This window comes from Triplophysa rosa, linkage group LG8 (assembly GCF_024868665.1).
Source record: "Triplophysa rosa linkage group LG8, Trosa_1v2, whole genome shotgun sequence".
Taxonomy (NCBI): domain Eukaryota; kingdom Metazoa; phylum Chordata; class Actinopteri; order Cypriniformes; family Nemacheilidae; genus Triplophysa; species Triplophysa rosa.
In genome coordinates, this window is record NC_079897.1 from 7142766 (window position 1) to 7160696 (window position 17931).

General features: G+C 47.8%; 1 protein-coding gene across 1 annotated transcript in view; it reads right to left on the reverse strand.

Moving 5' to 3' along the window:
• The window catches only part of grik2 (glutamate receptor, ionotropic, kainate 2), a 232182-nt gene that overhangs the window by 8504 nt on the left and 205747 nt on the right, over positions 1-17931 (reverse strand). Inside the window, exon 15 of the mRNA XM_057340538.1 lies at positions 9842-10092. Within this exon, the coding sequence (XP_057196521.1) occupies positions 9842-10092 (251 nt within the window). The remainder of the gene's footprint in view (positions 1-9841; positions 10093-17931) is intronic.

The window sequence follows — 17931 nt, forward strand, 5'->3', positions numbered from 1 at the left end:
GACTAGAAACATGATGTTGTCCAGTCATGACTTCTTGTTGCACAGGAGAATAATATTAAGTAACACAAAGCCCAAACCCCTTTAATCATTCATCACGATGGGTAAAACCAAAAAATATAGTTCTGATGTGCAGAAAAAGATTGTTGAGCTACACAAAATAGTAAGTGGATTTAAAAGGAAATGGTTGAAACAATAAAAATTCCCATTTCCAACATCAGGGCAATAATTAAGAAGTTTTAATGGACTGGAGATGTGGCAAATCTGCCTGAAAGAGAATGTGTGTCTATGTTGTCTTAATGCATGGCAAAGATAATATTTTGAGTGGCTAAAGACTTTTCAAAGATCACAGATGGAGAATAGCACAAATTAGTTGAAATTTAGTGTCAGAAAAAAAAAAAAAAAGGAAAACGTCTCGGTTACAACTGTAACCTCGAGGTTGCTCTCGAGTCTCTCCTGTAGGAAGGCCAACGCTGACCCAATCGGGCAACTCCGTGGGTTCTCCCCTCGAGAAGAACACCAGGAAGAGAAGAGACACCACTTATTAGCATATACATGCTTAATGGCGGGGGCTCTAGCCTGCTGGACGGTCTCTGCCGGCGGCAAGCCACTCAAGATCTCCTCGTCTGACGCGGAGATTCCAGAGGCCTGGCTTGGAGTGCCACACCGTATCCTTCCCCTGCGACAGAAGGTCCTTCTTCAGGGGAATCAGCCAGGGGGGAACTGTCATAAGAGCCACCAGGTTTGAGAACCAGGTCTCATTAGGCCAGTCCCTCTTCCCTGACCTTGCCAGCTGTGTGCTAAGGCATCCATGCCGAGGGGTCCCTCGGTCAGGGAGTACCAAAGCGGGCAATTGGTGGAGTCCGGGGAGGCAAACAGGTCCACCTATGCTTGGCCGAACCGCTCCCATATGAGCCGGACTGCGCGGGGATGGAGTCGCCTGGTTCAGGTCGCCTGGGATGAAGGTGGCTTGCAGGGACTTGATCACCTGCTGACTCCAGAGGAGGCGTCAGGTGAGTCGTGACATCTGTCGTGAGCGAATGCCGCCTTGGTGATTGATGTACGCCATGACAGTCATGCTGTCTGACCGGACCAGCACGTGTTTGTCCTGCACGAGTTGTAACCTCCTCAATGCCCAGAGGACAGCCAACAGCTCTAGGCATTGATGTGCCACCGCAGCCGGGGACCCGTCCACTGCCCCGATACTGCGTGCCCGATGCTCCCCTGCAGGGAGGCGTCTGTCATAACCACAACGCGCCTCGAAACCTGCCCGAGTTGAACCCCCGCTCAGAGAAAGGCCAAGTCTGACCAAGGGGTGAGGGTGCGAAGGCAATGAGGCGTCACCGCAATGCGCCTGGAGCCGGTGTGCCACACCCTCCAAGGAACACGACTCTAAAGCCAGTGCTGAAGTGGTCGCATGTGCATCAACCCGAGAGGGATAACCCCTGTCGAGGACGCCATGTGCCCCAGGAGTCTCTGAAAATGTTTCAGCGGGACCGCTGATGTCCGTCTGAAATGTTTCAGGCAGTTTAGCACTGACTGTGCATGCTCGCTGTTGAGACGCGCTGACATACGGACAGAGTCTAGTTCCATACCGATATAAGAGGAGCTCTGAGCTGGGGAGAGCTTGCTCTTCTCTCGGTTGACCTGAAGGCCCAGACGGTCTAGGTGCTGGAGCACAAAGTCCCTGTGCGTACACAACATATCTCGCGAGTGAGCCAAAATAAGCCAGTCGCTGAGATAATTGAGTATCCGCATGCCTTCCTCCCTGAGGGGAGCTAAGGCAGCCTCAACGAGTTTGGTAAAAACCCGGGGAGACAAGGCCAGACCGAAGGGCATGACCTTGTACTGATACGCTCGACCGCAGGAACGCCCGGTGTCGAGGGAGGATGGAGACGTGGAAGTACGTGTCCTTCATTTCGATTGCCACGAACCAGTCTTGGTGACGAACCTACTCCATGATGCACTTCTGCATCAGCATCCTGAACAGTAGCTTGTGTAGGTGCTTGTTCAGGGAGCGCAGATCGAGAATGGGGCGCAGTCCCCCACCTTTCTTGAGCACTGTGAAGTACGGGCTGTAAAACCCGGAAGACATCTCAGTTAGAGGGACGGGTTCGATTGCACCTTTCGCCAGAAGGGCGGCAACCTTGTCCCGAAGCCCGGGAGCTTTCTTCCCTCGAACCGATGTGTGGAGAATGCCCCGAAACCTGGGCGGGTGCCTGGCAAACTGGATCACATAACCGAGACGGATCGTCCTCTCTAGCCAGGGTGATGGGCTGGTGCGCTCCTGCCAAGCGCCCAAGTACCGTGACAGCAGAACGATCTGCTTCATCGTGCCGTGGGGGGTGGTTCGGTGGCTGACAGAGTGGTCAATGACCCCGACCCCGCCGGCAATGACCTGGCCGGGGGGGTCGGGCCCGCTGTTACTCTCAATCCCCCTGGCTCATCCCGTCAGGGCCGCTCAGTCTCCTAGGTGGGTTCCCAACGGGGTAGAAGCCCTCTCCCACGGGGCTCTGCATCTCTGACGGGCCGTCGCATGGAGGGACCCAGTACCAGAGGGGCCACCACGGGGGGACAGGACTGCTGGGGGGCAGGCTGCGCTCGGGACCTCGACGACCGACAGGTGGCCGGGTCACAACGGAACAGTCTGCTTCTTCACTACAGAGAACTTCCATGGTGTCACCACACAGCCCCGCTTGCGAGGCAGTTTAACCCACAGCATTGTAAGTTTTCGACATGAGTGTCAAAGAGCTTACATGCCCTGGTCGACCCCTTCAAGTGGCAGCATCTGCGGTGCACTGCGACTGCACATTCCACCTGGGGGACGTCAACATATCCCTTAGCTGCCCCACCGTCCAGAGAAGTAACAGCTCCTGAGCCTGTCAGACGGGAGCGTGCCGTGAACGGCATGTTCTCTGTCTTTGTGAACTCATCATGTACCTCCAGGTCAGAAGTGATCGTTCCGGGGAGGACAGGGCCACTGCAACCTGATGTGGCCGCCCGGGCAAGCACGGCCGTCATCTCTGCATCGCCTCGTCTTGGGCTCGACCGCCCGGGGGCAGGAGCTCCAAGGGGTCTCCACATGCCAGGAGGTATCTGTCCGACGTTATGACAAAAAGTTCATCCCCACCCCGTTGTCGAGTCTGCCCGCTGCCCGAGCCAGGTGAGCGTGCCGAAACTGGCCCAGTGACATCCTTGGGAATCCCCAAACTCCCAGTCAAACTCGCTCGGGAAGCAGACGGGGTAGCAGACACCTTAATCGACGAGCACTTCCACTGAATGCTGGAACCCCAACATGCAATACAGGAGTCGTGCCCATCAGACTCGGGGATGAGTCTGTCATACCCAAGAATACAGCTGTGAGGCATGCCCGAAGACAGCGTAGACTGTGAGAGGAAATTTGCTGTTTTAGAAATATCTGCGGCTCGCTGCTGAGACGGCCAGGGGAAGTCCGCTACTGAGAGGGAGAAATCTGCTGCTTCGTGTCGTAAATCCAGCAGTTTGGAAGGGGAATTCTCGTAGAGAAGAATCGCTTGACATGTACCATCATGCAGGTTCCGAAGAAGAAAGGATGAGTGAATGGCCGCCGCCACCTCTCTTTTATACCCGTATGCACGGACTGGCATGCGTGTGCCATTCGCCAAAGCCCTTTGGCATTTTAAATTCCTCTCTGAGATGATAGGTTCTGAAGATCAAACCCCAGTCTGTCTCTCAACACAACTCCATCACAAGTTGTTTGGGACACTGTTCAAGAAGCAAAACTTCTGCTCTCATGCAAAAATAAACTCCACCATATTACTGTAATCTGCTTTACTGGAACTTCAACCAGGACTGGGTTCTATGGCCACATGAAATGAAAAAGAGTTGTTTTGGCAAAATTAAAAGTAAAAGTAAAATCTGCATTCTGCACACGGGCTTACACCACCTCAAAAGCTTCATCAGAGGCCATCCTTTTCCTTTTGACCTTAAATTGTTTGGATCTACGCACCGGATTAACTGTGTTCTTTAATATTGGACATTTGGCACTGCTCCTCTTCTGTGACTTTATATCAAATACCAACAGATAAAAAATAAAAACCTGACTTGCTCTGCTAGACTTATTATAATGGGTCGTGGTTAGATCTTCCATCAGCACATTGGTTCAAAACAAACATCTAAATCAACAAAAAATGGGTCTCTGAACACAAAATCAAGGTCCTGCCATAGTCATCCCAGTTCCCTGACCTGAACCCTACAGAAAATAAGTGGGATTAAATGAAGAAGTGGAAGCACCAACATTTTGAAGGATCTGGAGAAATTCTTTATGGAGGAATGGACTCATTCCATCAGACTGAAAAGAAAATTATTTTTGAGAATTGGTATGATTTATTAGGGTCTTCATGAAATGCCTGGAACATATTTTGCTTAAAAACACTCAATGTCAGTGTAAACAAAACCCTATTTGCCTTGTCAAAAACATCTACAGTATGCTCACAGCAACCCGTTCCCTTTCTGTCGGTCTTTCGACGTTGTGTCGAGCTGACAGATGGGGTTCGTCCCTGAGAACCAATCGCTTCCGACTTCTTAGAAAAGGCCAATGAAAATTGGCGAATGAAATTTGCATGCCGGACTCCGCCCCCGGATATCCGGGTATAAAAGGGAGACGACGTGCCTCATTCATTCACCTTTTGTTCTTCGGAGCCTTCGCTCATGATCAACAGACTTCGCTACAAGTAGCAACTACAAGACTGCCGGCTCTGCGACGTGGTGCAGCGGACTGTCCCTTCCTGTGGCGACTTCCCCTGGGCGTCTCGGCGGTTCCAGAAGTGTTCGAGTTTTTTCTATAAAAGAGCAAATTTCTCCAGCGTGGTCATGTCCCGCTGTTCTCGTGGGTGCAACACACTCATCAAGGAGGGGACGGACACGATGTCTGCTTCCAGTATGCTGGGGCAGATGTTGTGGACACCGGCCCTGCAGCCCGCTACGGCGAGCAGCGAGGGTGATATGAGGATTACTGTGAGCGCTAATCCGTCAGCCACAGGCGCGCGGACCGTTCGCACCTCGTCTCGCTCGTCTGACCGTTCCCCATGAGACGGTCCCACAGTCTTGTTACTCAATCACGTATCGGATACGGTACGTGATGATGAGATGTCTGTTGCAGCATCGGAGGGTGACTTACTGGCATCAGACTCCGATGATTCCTTGAAGCTCCTTCCCTCGGGGGGTCAAGCTCAGGAAGAAGCAGACGTCGGAATGTCAGCCATGCTTTCCTGGGCCACCGGCATTGGGTTGCGGTGCTCCGCACTGCCTCTCCCAACACTCGCGGCTGGATACACGGTACCTCGGGCTTGAGAGCGGATCCAAGCCGCACTCACCCCCAGTGCCGTGTTCCCCCGGAAGTGCATGAGGAACCTAGTACGACCTGGAACGGCTCCCCTTCGGCGCATACATGTCAACTAGTTCCATCACCCTTTCTTCCCTCGATGGTGGGGCAGCTAGAGGATACGTCGATGTCCCCCAGGGGCTCGACCTAGACTCCCGTCCAAAGCACGTAGGCTTTTCAACATCTGAGGTGTAAAGAGCTTACTCTGCTGCAGGCCAAGATGTCCCCTCTCTCCACGCTATGGCCATCCTGCAGGTCCATCAGGCCAATGCGCGGAGAGAGCTCCACGAGGGTAAGACCGACCCAGCGCTTATGCAGGAACTCCGCGCCATCACCGACCTGGCTCTACGGGCGACCAAGGTGATCGTGCGGGCCCTGGGTCGGGTGATGTCCACACTTGTGGTCCAGGAGAGACACCTCTGGCTGAACCTTGCACAGATGAGTAACGCCAAGAAAGTCCGCTTTCTCGATGCACCCATCTCGCAAGGGGGGCTGTTTGGTGATACTGTCGAGCTACAGTTCTCGACAGTAAAGGAGCAGACAGAGGATATCAAGTATATCCTCCCAAGCCGCGACTCGACCGCCCTCTGGCCGCCGAGATCCCGTGCACCGTCTGCTTCCCAGCAGCCCTGGTCCTTTTCAAGACATCGAAGAGGAGACCACCACCCCGTCAGCAGCTGCGGCGGAAGCCAAATCGGCCCTCATGGGAAGACCCCAGGGAGATCGAGAATACCTTCGGGCCCGACCCCAGCCATTCCATAGCTGGTGGTCGATCCGGGACGGTTCCTGCCCCGTCCCAACAGCCCATTTCTAAGAGTTTTCTCTCTCTCTGGGCATTTATCACAGCCGCTCTCACCCTCTACACTACGGTGTTCGGCAACTCGATGTTGCATCACGGCGAGACCCAATGTCGAGGATAATCAGCAGCCTAAGCACTCTCAATCGACGGTGCGTTGTGCTATATCATCGCCAGGCAGGTAAGTCAGCAGAGCCGATCTCCTCCACAGGGGCTTCCCCACGGCAAGGAATCTGCACTGCCAGCCATCGAACCACCCCCCGGGAGGTCGCTGAAGCAGATCGTACCCCTAGTCCCGGTCTCGGTCCATGGGAGCCTGAATAGAGCCCCAAACCGTCACGGTGGCTATGGGATACGATCCGTCTCTGCTACGCAATCTAATTCGTCAGACACTCGCTCAAGTTCGGATGCCTCCCTGCAGGGGATATGCCTGCGCTGGCATATCAACTGCCTAGAGTTGTTGGCTGTGTTACTTGCACTGAAGAGGTTGCAACTTCTCGTGTAGGGCAAGCACAGCTGCCATGGCGTACATCAATTGTCAGGGTGGCATTCGCTCACGGCAGCTAACACGACTCGCCTGACGCCTCCTCCTCTGGAGTCAGCAGGTGTTCAGCTCCCTGCGAGCTACACACATCCCAGGCGACATGAACAAGACAGCCGATGCGCTCTCTCGTCAGACGACGCCTCGCGGAGAGTGGCGACTCCATCCCCGCGCAGCCCAGCTCATATGGGAGCAGTTTGGCCAGGCGCAGGTGGACCTGTTTCCCCCCCGGACTCCTCCCATTGCCCGCTTTGGTACTCCCTGACCGAGGGACCCCTCGGCACGGATACCCTAGTGCACAGCTGGCCGCGGGGTAAGCAGAAGAACGCCTTCCCCCCAGTGAGCCTCATTGCACAGGTCTTGTGCAAGGCCAGGGAAGAGGAGCATCAAGTGGTACTAGTTGCGCCCTATTGGCCCAACCGGACTTGGTTCTCGGAGCTAATGCTCTTGACAACAACTCCCCTCTGGCAGATCCCCATGGTGAAGGACCTGCTTTCCCAGCACATTACGGCATCCCAGGCAGAACCTGGTCTCCATGTCTGGACGGGACGAGGAGATCCTGAGTGAGCCACCGGGAACGGGATCGGGACGTGCTGTCCCTTCCTCAAGAGAGACTGGAGAGTAACCTCTCCCCCCTCCACACTGGGAGTGTATGTAGCCACTATGGCCGCTCATCACGACCTAGTTGCTGGGAAGCCTCTGGAACAGCACGACCTGGTTGTTAGGTTCCTAAGGGGCGTGAGAAGGCTACCGCTTCATCCGCGCTCCGTACCCTCTTGCGACCTAGATGGAGGGCCTCAAGAGGCCCCCCCTTCGAGCCCCTCGGAGCTGCCGCTCTTTCTCACCTCACGATAAAGACGGCTCTCCTGATGGCGATCACCTCCAAGAGGGTAGGGGACCTACAAGCACCCTCCGTGTCCACAGATTGCCTAGAACAGATTGCCGGCTACATGCCCAAAGTTCCCACCACTCCCCCTACACCAGGTGGTGAACTTACAGGCGCTCCCCACTGGGAAGGAAGATCCAACCCCATCCGTGTTGTGTCCAGTACGCGCACTGCGCCTCTACTTGGACCGCATGCAGAGCTTCAGAAGCTATGAGCAGCTCTTTGTCTGTTTTGGAGGTCAGCAGAAGGGGAGGGCTGTCTCCAAAGAGAGGCTGGCGCACTGGATCGTGGATGCCATCGCTATGGCATACAGATCTCAAGATCGCCCCTGCCCGTTAGGAATGAGGCACACTCCTCATGGGCACTGGCTCAGGGTGCCTCTCTGGCAGACATTTGCAGAGCTGTGGGTTGGGCAACGCACAACACCTTTGCGAGGTTCTAATACCTACGCGTGGAACCTGCAGGGCAACGTGTAGGACCGGCAGCCGGTAGGGCGTACGCCTGCGAATGCCTTTCCCCTTTCCTCTAGGACAGTGGTCACCAACCCTGCTCCTGGAGATCGACTGTCCTGCAGACTGTCCTGCAGACATTACCTGTCTGTAATTATCAAGCAAACCTGAACACCTTGATTAGATAGTTCAGGTGTGTTTGATTGGGGTTGGAGCTGAAATCTTCAGGACGGTCGATCTCCAGGAGCAGGGTTGGTGACCACTGCTCTAGGAGAATCAGCGGCTATTTACGCCTCCCTTCTTTTCACACTGGGTTAAGAACAGGCATTCCATCCATCACTAAGCACCTTCCTGGGGGCAGGCTGGGCAGAGCAGCCCTGCCCCCTTAGGCCGGGGAACAGTTGAGTTATCTCCCACATAGCTCTAACCGGACCTAGTGCTCCAGACGTGGTAACCCCCCCTCCGTGGGCGGTTCCGTCTCATGTATCCTCAAGAATGGTTCCCACCTCGGCAACCCAGGACATCCCTAGGTGGACCTCCACCTTGCGGTTAACTGCTTCAGTCCGCACGTTTTCCCATGAGTTCTCCCCTGATGGTGAGACCATGTGGTGTCTCCACTTATTCCTCCCTATGGTAGGTAGTGGTCTCTGTAGCGTTTTTCCCCCAGGGGGAATAATGCTTACCCAGTGGCCCTTACGGTGCCGGGCGGTTTCTCTCTGTTAGAGAATCAAGGCCTCTGCCCGTGACGGCCGGTGGCAGGGGCTTCCCACCTTTTCTTCAAAAGTTCTGGGACCCCCTACCTCTCCACTGCACGGTTACAATTTCGCCCTAGCGCTCACGTCTGACTCGCCCAGGCCAATCAGCATCGCTCCGCTAGAGATTGTGACGCGGCACAGCGCTGTGGCGTTTTCCATAGGAACCCCATCTGTCGGCTCGACACAACGTCGAGAGACCGACAGAAAGGGAACGTCTTGGTTACGTATGTAACCTCAGTTCCCTGATGGAGGGAACAAGATGTTGTGTCCTTCTTGCCACAACGCTGGCCACCCACCGCAGCGGTCGAGGGATGCTCAGGCTCCTCAGACCAAAAGGTGAATGAATGCAGCACGCCGTCTCCCTTTTATACCCGGATATCTGGGGGCGGAGTCCGGCATGTAAATTTAATTCGCCAATTTTATTGGCCTTTTCTAAACTAGTCAGAAGTTGATAGGTTCTCAAGAGTGAACCCCATCTGTCAGCTCGACACAACGTCTCGTTCCCTCCATCAGGGAACTGATTTTACATCCATAACCAAGACGTTTTACTTCCATCCTTATGCACTGAAGACTTCCAGCACAGTGTTTCAGCAGATTAATTACACGAGGGAAATGAACATGGGGAAATTACATCTGTTGAGGTGAGATGAAACAATGGCGGTCATTAAACCCCACCCCTTTAGTCTTCAGCGACTTACATCAAGAAGAACTGTTTGCTCTCCGGATGGCACTGTCTGTAAAATATTACGGGTGAAACATACCTCACGCTTTTCTCTCAATAGCACAACATTAGAGGCAATTTCAGACAGAATCATTATTGTTGATATTGATTTGTAACAGATTCGCTTTCAGCCTCAGAGATATCAATGGTTATGAAGTCATCATTTGATTGGCTGGATAATATTACCCACAATACCGTGATGATAAAACACAAAATGATAAAGCACTTATTTGTGATTTCCTTTCTCTAAAGATATTTCCATAGCAACTCTCAACGCTTTTAAGCAGATGACACATGTTCATTGCAGTCCAGGAATGTGAAAATGCTGCTTTACCTTTTCCAGCTGTGCGGTTTGTTTGGACTTATAGAGAAACTCTCCGACTGCCACAAAAACAGAGAGGACGAGTCCAGCTGCCAGCACGATGAAGATGCCACCAATGTTCTGGACACCCAGAGCGCTGGCCTCTTTGTTCTCCTCCTCTGGACAGCCATTGCCTCTCCACCACTTCTCCTTCATCATGTGAAGCTTCCCCTCTTCCTGTAACTGCAGGATTGCGATGGTGATCTTATCTCGGTACGGAGAGCCTGGAGGGCCAAAGAGAGGAAAAATATGAACAAGATGATTACAATTTGTTTTTGCCCAGTACTTCTACTTTGGTGATCACAAAACATGTCAGAACGCATTCAAAAGTTGCACAAATATTGTTTTTGAATCAAGATGTGTTTAATGACTTTTATGCATGATTATTTTGCCAAATTTACTATTTTATGTGACCACATTTATTTTGTGGTTTTACCACAATTATTGTAATGCGAATTAAAATCTTAATTATTTACACATTTTTGTATTGTTATTGCACCCAAAAAAAAAAACAATATTTTTATGTAGTAGAACAAAACAACTAGTACAGTATTAGGGTATTGTGGACCGTATTAGGATGACCATTGTGAATAATGGAAGTTTGTCACTTCAGCAGTGTGAGATTATGTGCGTGAACAGTATAGATGTTCACGATGTGAAATACAGAAATAAATGCAGTACGAGCCATAAAACCCTAATTCTGTTTGCTGAAACATTGCTCCCAGGGTGCCATTGATAACAGACCAATAAAACCCAATTACATTCAAGGGACCAGCATTTTCCGCTTTTATCGATTTATTTTCTGTCTAATTAAAACTAGTTGGCATTCTTAATTTGAGGTAATGTTTCCTGCCGAGCCTCCTCGTAGGCCTCGATTCCTAACTCTCCCCGATTCCCATCTCACTTGCCTTTCGAAAAGAGGGAAGCAGACTGTGTTCAGCACAGATCAAAATGACTGAAGAGGTGATTTCTCATTTCATTTGAAATATGAGACAGAAGAGCACTCAAAAACCCTTTCATGTTGTAATTGTGGTGGTTAACTCATGCAACAATAAGGACCATGATATTGCCAGAGTAACTGAGAACTCATGTTCTTTTTCTCAAATGCACCACACAACTATATGAGACACAAAGGGCACTTATTCGCTGAAATGAAACTCATTTCTCATTCCCTGCTCATTGTTGCCACTTAGAAGTCTGTAAAACAAGTGCATGTTCCATGATTCTTTTGGACAGTTTGGATACAATCATTGTGTTCTGTACAGTATGTTCTGCCGTATGTATTGTCAATCAATTAGTTCACTTTTCATAGCACTGGCATGTGATAGGCTTTGGTAAATTACTACTAACTACTGCTCACTACCAGTGGTGTAACTTTGTTTTGAAAAGTGGTGGGGACAAATACGACAAAAGCGCAGATGATGCATGCACAGCAAAATCGCCAGTGTTAAAAAGGGTAAAATTAACTCTCACAATGTTTATATAATCCACAGAGAGTGCGGATTATATATACACCGTGAGTGTTCATTTGACCTTTTTTAACACTGGTGATTTTACTGTGTGCATTTCATACTTGGCCACGTTTCTGGAGTCGCGGCTCTATGTCTTACGCAAATATAACTTATGAGTGTGAGCAATGGGAGATGGTGCTTTTTCCATGAGTTTTCCATGAGTTTGAGATGTTAATGGCCCCTAAACAATACACACTTTCCGCAAGCATTTCTTAATTTCTTCCTAAAAGTGGTGGGGACATGTCCAACCCGCAAATTACACCTGTGCTCACTACTATAATTATTAAAATAATATTGTTTGTTAACATCAAGTGCAGGTGCAACTATATTGGGAGGAGTTAAAACACTTATAAAAAATAATTTCTAATCGCTTCATCCATCGTTCAAATGTGACTACAAGGAGTGATCTATCTTTAAATCTATATTTTTTTCACCAGATTGACTCAAAGGGCACATGATAAATTTTAGACATCCGTTATTGCTAGCTATTGTAATTCTTAAAACTTTTAATTATTATTCTGCAAGAAGTCACTGTTCTGCACAACACAATGTTTAGCTCCACTGCTTTCTCCCTGCTTTAGTAGCTTTAACAAACTATTTAAAAACTTTAACGTAAAAAGTAGGCATTAAAGATAACAAACTATAATGAATATTTTAATTAGAGATCTGCTTAGTCAAACTCATAGAACCAGAAACAAGGTACCAGATGTAATAATAATTCCTTCTCATTTTTAGAATATTTAGAACATTTCGGAAGTAACCATCCCTCCTGTCATTTTTTACACAATCGCAAAGAGTCCTGGGGCAATTCAAAACATTCTCATTAAATTACAAATAATAGGCTTCATTGTGTTTAAACTTAATAATATAGTATAATTTTTCCTTTGCTTGTGGGATGCAATATGAGGTGGAATTGAACCATTAGAGATTGTGATTATACCGACATATCACATTTCTCAATCTTGCAGTTCAAAGATAACTAACAATGATTTATTACAATCATTGACAAAGTTCTTAAGAACTCACTGTGTACAGTAAATATATGGTGTAGTACATAGAAACACTAAATAACACAAAATAAGACTGAAACACATGCCTGACAGATGTTTGATGGCATGACTATTTTTAACGAAGTCTTTAGGGACACTCCAACCACATACTAAAAGATGGCGGGGGGAATTCCACAATCAAGGCACGTTGCGCCAAAACATCAATATAAACCTTCACACATTTAGTGACGTGAAAAAGTCGACAGAGCTCATAATGGTGCACAAATTCAAAGGTGAAATGCTTGAATGTTAAAACAATTTGCCAGATAACTATATAGACCCAAGTATACATCATCTGTCAACCAATGGCAAGAGTTTTAGATTATCTTTATTCCCAATGACAGATTGAAAGCCATTATTTAGTAAAATCTACTTCCAGAATGCCTTGATTTTATCAGTCATGAACTGATGGCATGCCATTAACTATTAGACAAGGCTGTCTTCAAAAAAGACCCCAGGATGTTTGTGCAAGCAGCTCATTACGACCTACAAAACATTTTAAAGTTAAGCTCCTTCTAGCTGGTTTAAAAAAAAGACCGTTCCCTCGGCCAAAAGCCTATAGAAAGTTTGTGAATAACTAAGGTTTGTGATTTTTGATAAATTTTGTCTATCAAGATAATCTTTACAAATTAGCACAAGTTTTTTTTTTATTGAAACATCTGAACACAGCATTGTCTGTCTATTATGGCGCAGAGACAGAAGGACTTTTCCCACCATCACAGTTTTCACCATCCCATTCATGCATTGTACCGACTGAGTGCAGCTAAAGTCAATGAGATATATGCTAAATGGACTGCTGTATGGGAAAGGCAGCCTGCCTGTGTTAACTGCATCTGAAAGGGTTGGATTAGCAATGGAAATGCCCTGCACTGAGCTGTCTGGCAACGACACACAGGGGAGTGATGATGCTAAACATACTTTTACATGCGGACTGCATTTGCGCTACACAATACAATCCCGTGACACACACTGAAACACCGAAAAAACACCCTTACTGGGTAGTTTGCTCGACATCCTACATGACAGATGTAACCCGTGTGAGCGACAAACCATAAACATCTGTGAGACCAGACACTTGAGAGAGTTTTCTGTCCACGAGGACAAGCCAGCTAACAGGGGCACCTTTCAAAAAGGTTTGGCGATGACATCTGAGCAGTTTAAAATTGTGTTTTGGGTTATAATGTATAATTGATATTCAGCATTAAGAGAACATGTTTACATGGAAAGTGGATAAGCCTATAGTTCAGTGGCTGTACTGTCCAGTTCGCTCATTGCCAGGGATGCTGTATCTTACAACAACAAGAAAAAGATAAGAGCTGGCTAAAATCACCAGTTCCAGCACTTTTTATAAACATCCAATCTTTGGATGCTGCAAAGTTTGTGTGCACCTATTTAAAAGTCTGGATATGCAAGACTAATTATTGGATAGTAAGAGACGTTAGATCACTGATCCTGACTGAGGATCAATATTCAGCATCCCTGTTGAGGAATGTAGCTGTCCTACTTTTAATCAGAATATTTTGCACTGTCGGTATTGACATCCTTGCGACACAAGCTCACTGGAAACTTCCTCTCGCTGCAGTGGCTTGATAATTGTCATGGTTCTGGCCCATCTTGTCTTGCTTTTCTTGATCTTGTGGCAGAGCCATGACAGAACCTCGTTTTATGTGGAGAGAGACAGTGTTGGCCTTCCATATACTCCCTCTCTCCGGTGTGGCGTCTCTGTTCCCGCCCTTTCATCTTGTTATTGCTTGTTAATTAGTTCATGTCCCACACCTGTTCCTTCTTGATTTCGTCCCCTTTATATAGTCCTCATGTTTCATTGTCCTGTGCTGGTACACTGTTGTGTCGTGTTTGTGTCATGTGGGTGAGTTCCTGTCTTTTAGTTAGTCTAGTTTATTGTAGTTTAATGTCAAGTGTTAGTATTAGTCCAGTCTAGTTAGTCCTTGTTCCTGTTTCCATGTTTTGTTATGTTACCCCCCATGGGTGTTTGTTTTGTATGTTTATATTATTAAAGTCTTGTTTAACCCCTTACGTCCCTGTCTGCACTTGGGTCCTCTGTCTCTCACCTCAGCCGAGAATCGTGACAGAGTGGACCAGCCACTTCTGGACCCAGCAGACAGAAGGATCTCAGCGGGAGGGGTAGATGCCGCCGGACTCCCTTCCAGGGTAGAGGCCGCCGGGCTCCAGTCCAGAGTCGGGACCGCCGGACTCCCTTCCGGGGTCGAGACTGCCAGAACCCCGTCCGGGGTCGAGACTGCCGGAACCCCGTCCAGGATCGAGACCGCTGGGCTCCCTTCCAGGGTTGAGGTCATCGGATTCCCCTCCAGGGTTGAGGCCGCCGGTGTCCTGTTCCCGCCACAGATCCCTGCCGGCATCCCAGCTGGTTCTCAGGCCTGTCGAAGTCGACACCCTATGTGTTTGTGTTGTTCCTGTCATTTTTTGCTGCCCAGCTGCCAGAGAGCGCTGCCCAGCCGTCGGAGAACGCTGCCCAGCCGCCAGAGAGCGCTGCCCAATCACCGACTTCCTGTCCCATCTCGTCGACATCCAGGCCTGCCCAGCCGGTGATAGCCGGCCTCCCAGTCGGCCTTCCAGCCGGCGCCATGTCCTGTCCAGCCGTCCATCCAGCCGGCGCCATGTACTGTCCAGCCGGCCTTCCAGCCGGCGTCATGTGTTGTCCAGCCGGCCATGCAGCCGGCGCCATGTACTGTCCAGCCGGCCTTCCAGCCGGTGCCATGTCTTGTTTGAGCTTTTTTCTATGCATCACGTTTTTGGTCATGTTATGTATGGTTATGGTTTGTTTTGTCACAGTCTGTCTAGTCCTGTTTGTTCCTTGAGGAGCATCAGGATGCTGCTCCTTAATGAGGGGCTTCTGTCATGGTTCTGCCCCATCTTGTCTTGCTTTTCTTGATCTTGTGGCAGAGCCATGACAGAACCTCTTGTTTTATGTGGATAGAGACAGTTTTGGCCTTCCATTTACACCCTCTCTCCGGTGTGGCGTCTCTGTTCCCACCCTTTCATCTCGTTATTGCTTGTTAATTAGTTCATGTCCTGCACCTGTTTCTTCTTGATTTCGTCCCCTTTATTTAGTCCTCATGTGTCATTGTCCTGTGCTGGTCCACTGTTGTGTCGTGTTTGTGTCATGTGGGTGAGTTCCTGTCTTTTAGTTAGTCTAGTTTATTGTTGTTTAATGTAAAGTGTAAGTATTAGTCCAGTCTAGTTAGTCCTTGTTCCTGTTTCCATGTTTTGTTATGTTACCCCCCTGTGGGTGTTTGTTTTGTATGTTTATATTATTAAAGTCTTGTTCAACCCCTTACGTCCCTGTCTGCACTTGGGTCCTCTGTCACTCACCTCACCCGAGAATCGTGACAATAATGATACGTGGACCTTTTCAACTATAATGGAAGACGCGCTATATATTTTTTTTTTCCATACAATTCCTCGGTGTCAGATAGACCAACATTTAAATTGTTATCTGACCTTATTCATGTTAGGAGTAGAAAATCTTTATTACATGATTAAGTTATTGTTTAAATTGAGAAGACTGGGAGTCTAGCACAAAGGTCGTATGGACTACTTTTATGGGGCTTGGCAGCAAAAATCACCATACATACTTTCATACGTACCATACTTTAACTTTTATTACAACATACAGTATGCTTTTGTATGTAAAACAGAAGCTCAAACGTGGCAGAGTTTGGATGGGTTAATGTGATTATATTGCATACCAAAGAAGCCATTTCGTGTTTCATAAAAAAAATACAAAATGTATAAATACTAATACTAAATAGTAATATTATTAATACTAAATACTAGGTTAAAATGACACGAGAGTTCATTATGTTCTGTTTGGCTCTGATATGTCAACACTTTTTTATTTGTAATTTTATCACATTCTGGCCACTGGAAACTTATCGATCGTTTATATGTATGCCATCCTACTAAAAAATACAATATATTTGACACAATTCTCAATGACAGCACGGACATATCGGGGAATTTTTATGTTTTAAAGTTGTTCAGGTCTACAAAAAGACATGGTAATTAATATAATAATCTTAAAAGCATTGACACTTCTGAAACAATTTTTTTTTTGCTTTATGCTCCGCTCCAAAATATTTCATTGTCTAGATTTTGCTCTTGCATAAACTAGTATAAGCCACTCATAAACCATTGTAATGTCTAATTTCTGACCAGAGTATCAATTTGAGTGATTCTTTCGATGTAATTCTTGCTGGAACATATGAATTTTTACTGGTTGAAAAGTGCAGGAGCCCATTTGCTCTATTTAGCACAAGTGCTGTCAGCGTGTTGGGTTAATCTCTGCTTTAAAACTGAATGAGCAGATCAAATACACAAAGCCACAGCACTCTGGCCATAATGCATCAGAACTCCTGAAGGACTGATTGAAATGAATCACTGTTCTGATTGACATGGTGACTGAGCTAAAGGAGTCTGGCACTGGAGGTGGTCAAAAGCACTTTGAGCCTCACATCATGGTGCCCCTCCATCTTGGTTATTTTGGTCATTTCAAAGCAATTCTGCACGTAATGGATCACGCTGTTTCATATGCGATATGATCACACACTGAGGTCATTTTTTTCACTTTTATGTAATTTCCATGTTATTCTACAGCCATTTTCTTTTTCAGTTTTTTTTTCTGTGAAAATTAATTTGCATATGATGAATGCACGCGAATAAAAGCTAATAGGAGGAATAATTGCGATGCGAAAGAGATTGCATGCTTTTTTCTTTCTTATGGGTACCTGAAACCCACACTGCCACAGATAATTGGTTGCAATGACTTATAGCTTCAAAACACAGATTGCTAATGCTACAGTGGCTTTTCTATTGTCAATCGATGTTTCAAACAACGATTGAATCAATGCCCCTTTCAAATATTCACATCACTCACCCAACCAATAGCAGTCACTGATGTTTGTCTTGACACAAGGAAATCAGCACCATCACACTAAAACCTTTCAAATTGCACTAATCTCACCAACACTCAGCTGTACTGTTACAAAAACACGAGTCACTGAAAATATTAAACCTTGAAATGAGAGACACGTCATCCATCAGAAGATCCCAGATGTGCAGAAGTGCATGTTTGTGTATGTTTCTCGCACACTGCAGCATAGTCGACTCAAATCTTTATTTCAGTTTGATTAATGGTTGTCTGGCTGTGTCTGGAAAGGTGAAACATTGAGGTTAGCGTCTCTGAACAGCACTCAGCATCTCTTTAGCGGCTCACTGAACGTGCAGGAACGCAGAGCCCAGGGCAAACGTGCATGAAATAGATGAATGAATGAGATAAATAAATGAAAAGAGGAACTGTGTTCCATTTCTCCTCCTGTGCATAAAATTATCAGTCTCAGTAGCAGATTGTCTTAATCCTGTTATACAAGCGGCTCTGGGCTGTGTCAGCGGCGAAATTGTGAAAAAAAATGAGTCTTCGCTGAGACTCGATCTGAAAACATCCAGAATTGTACATGATACTGCT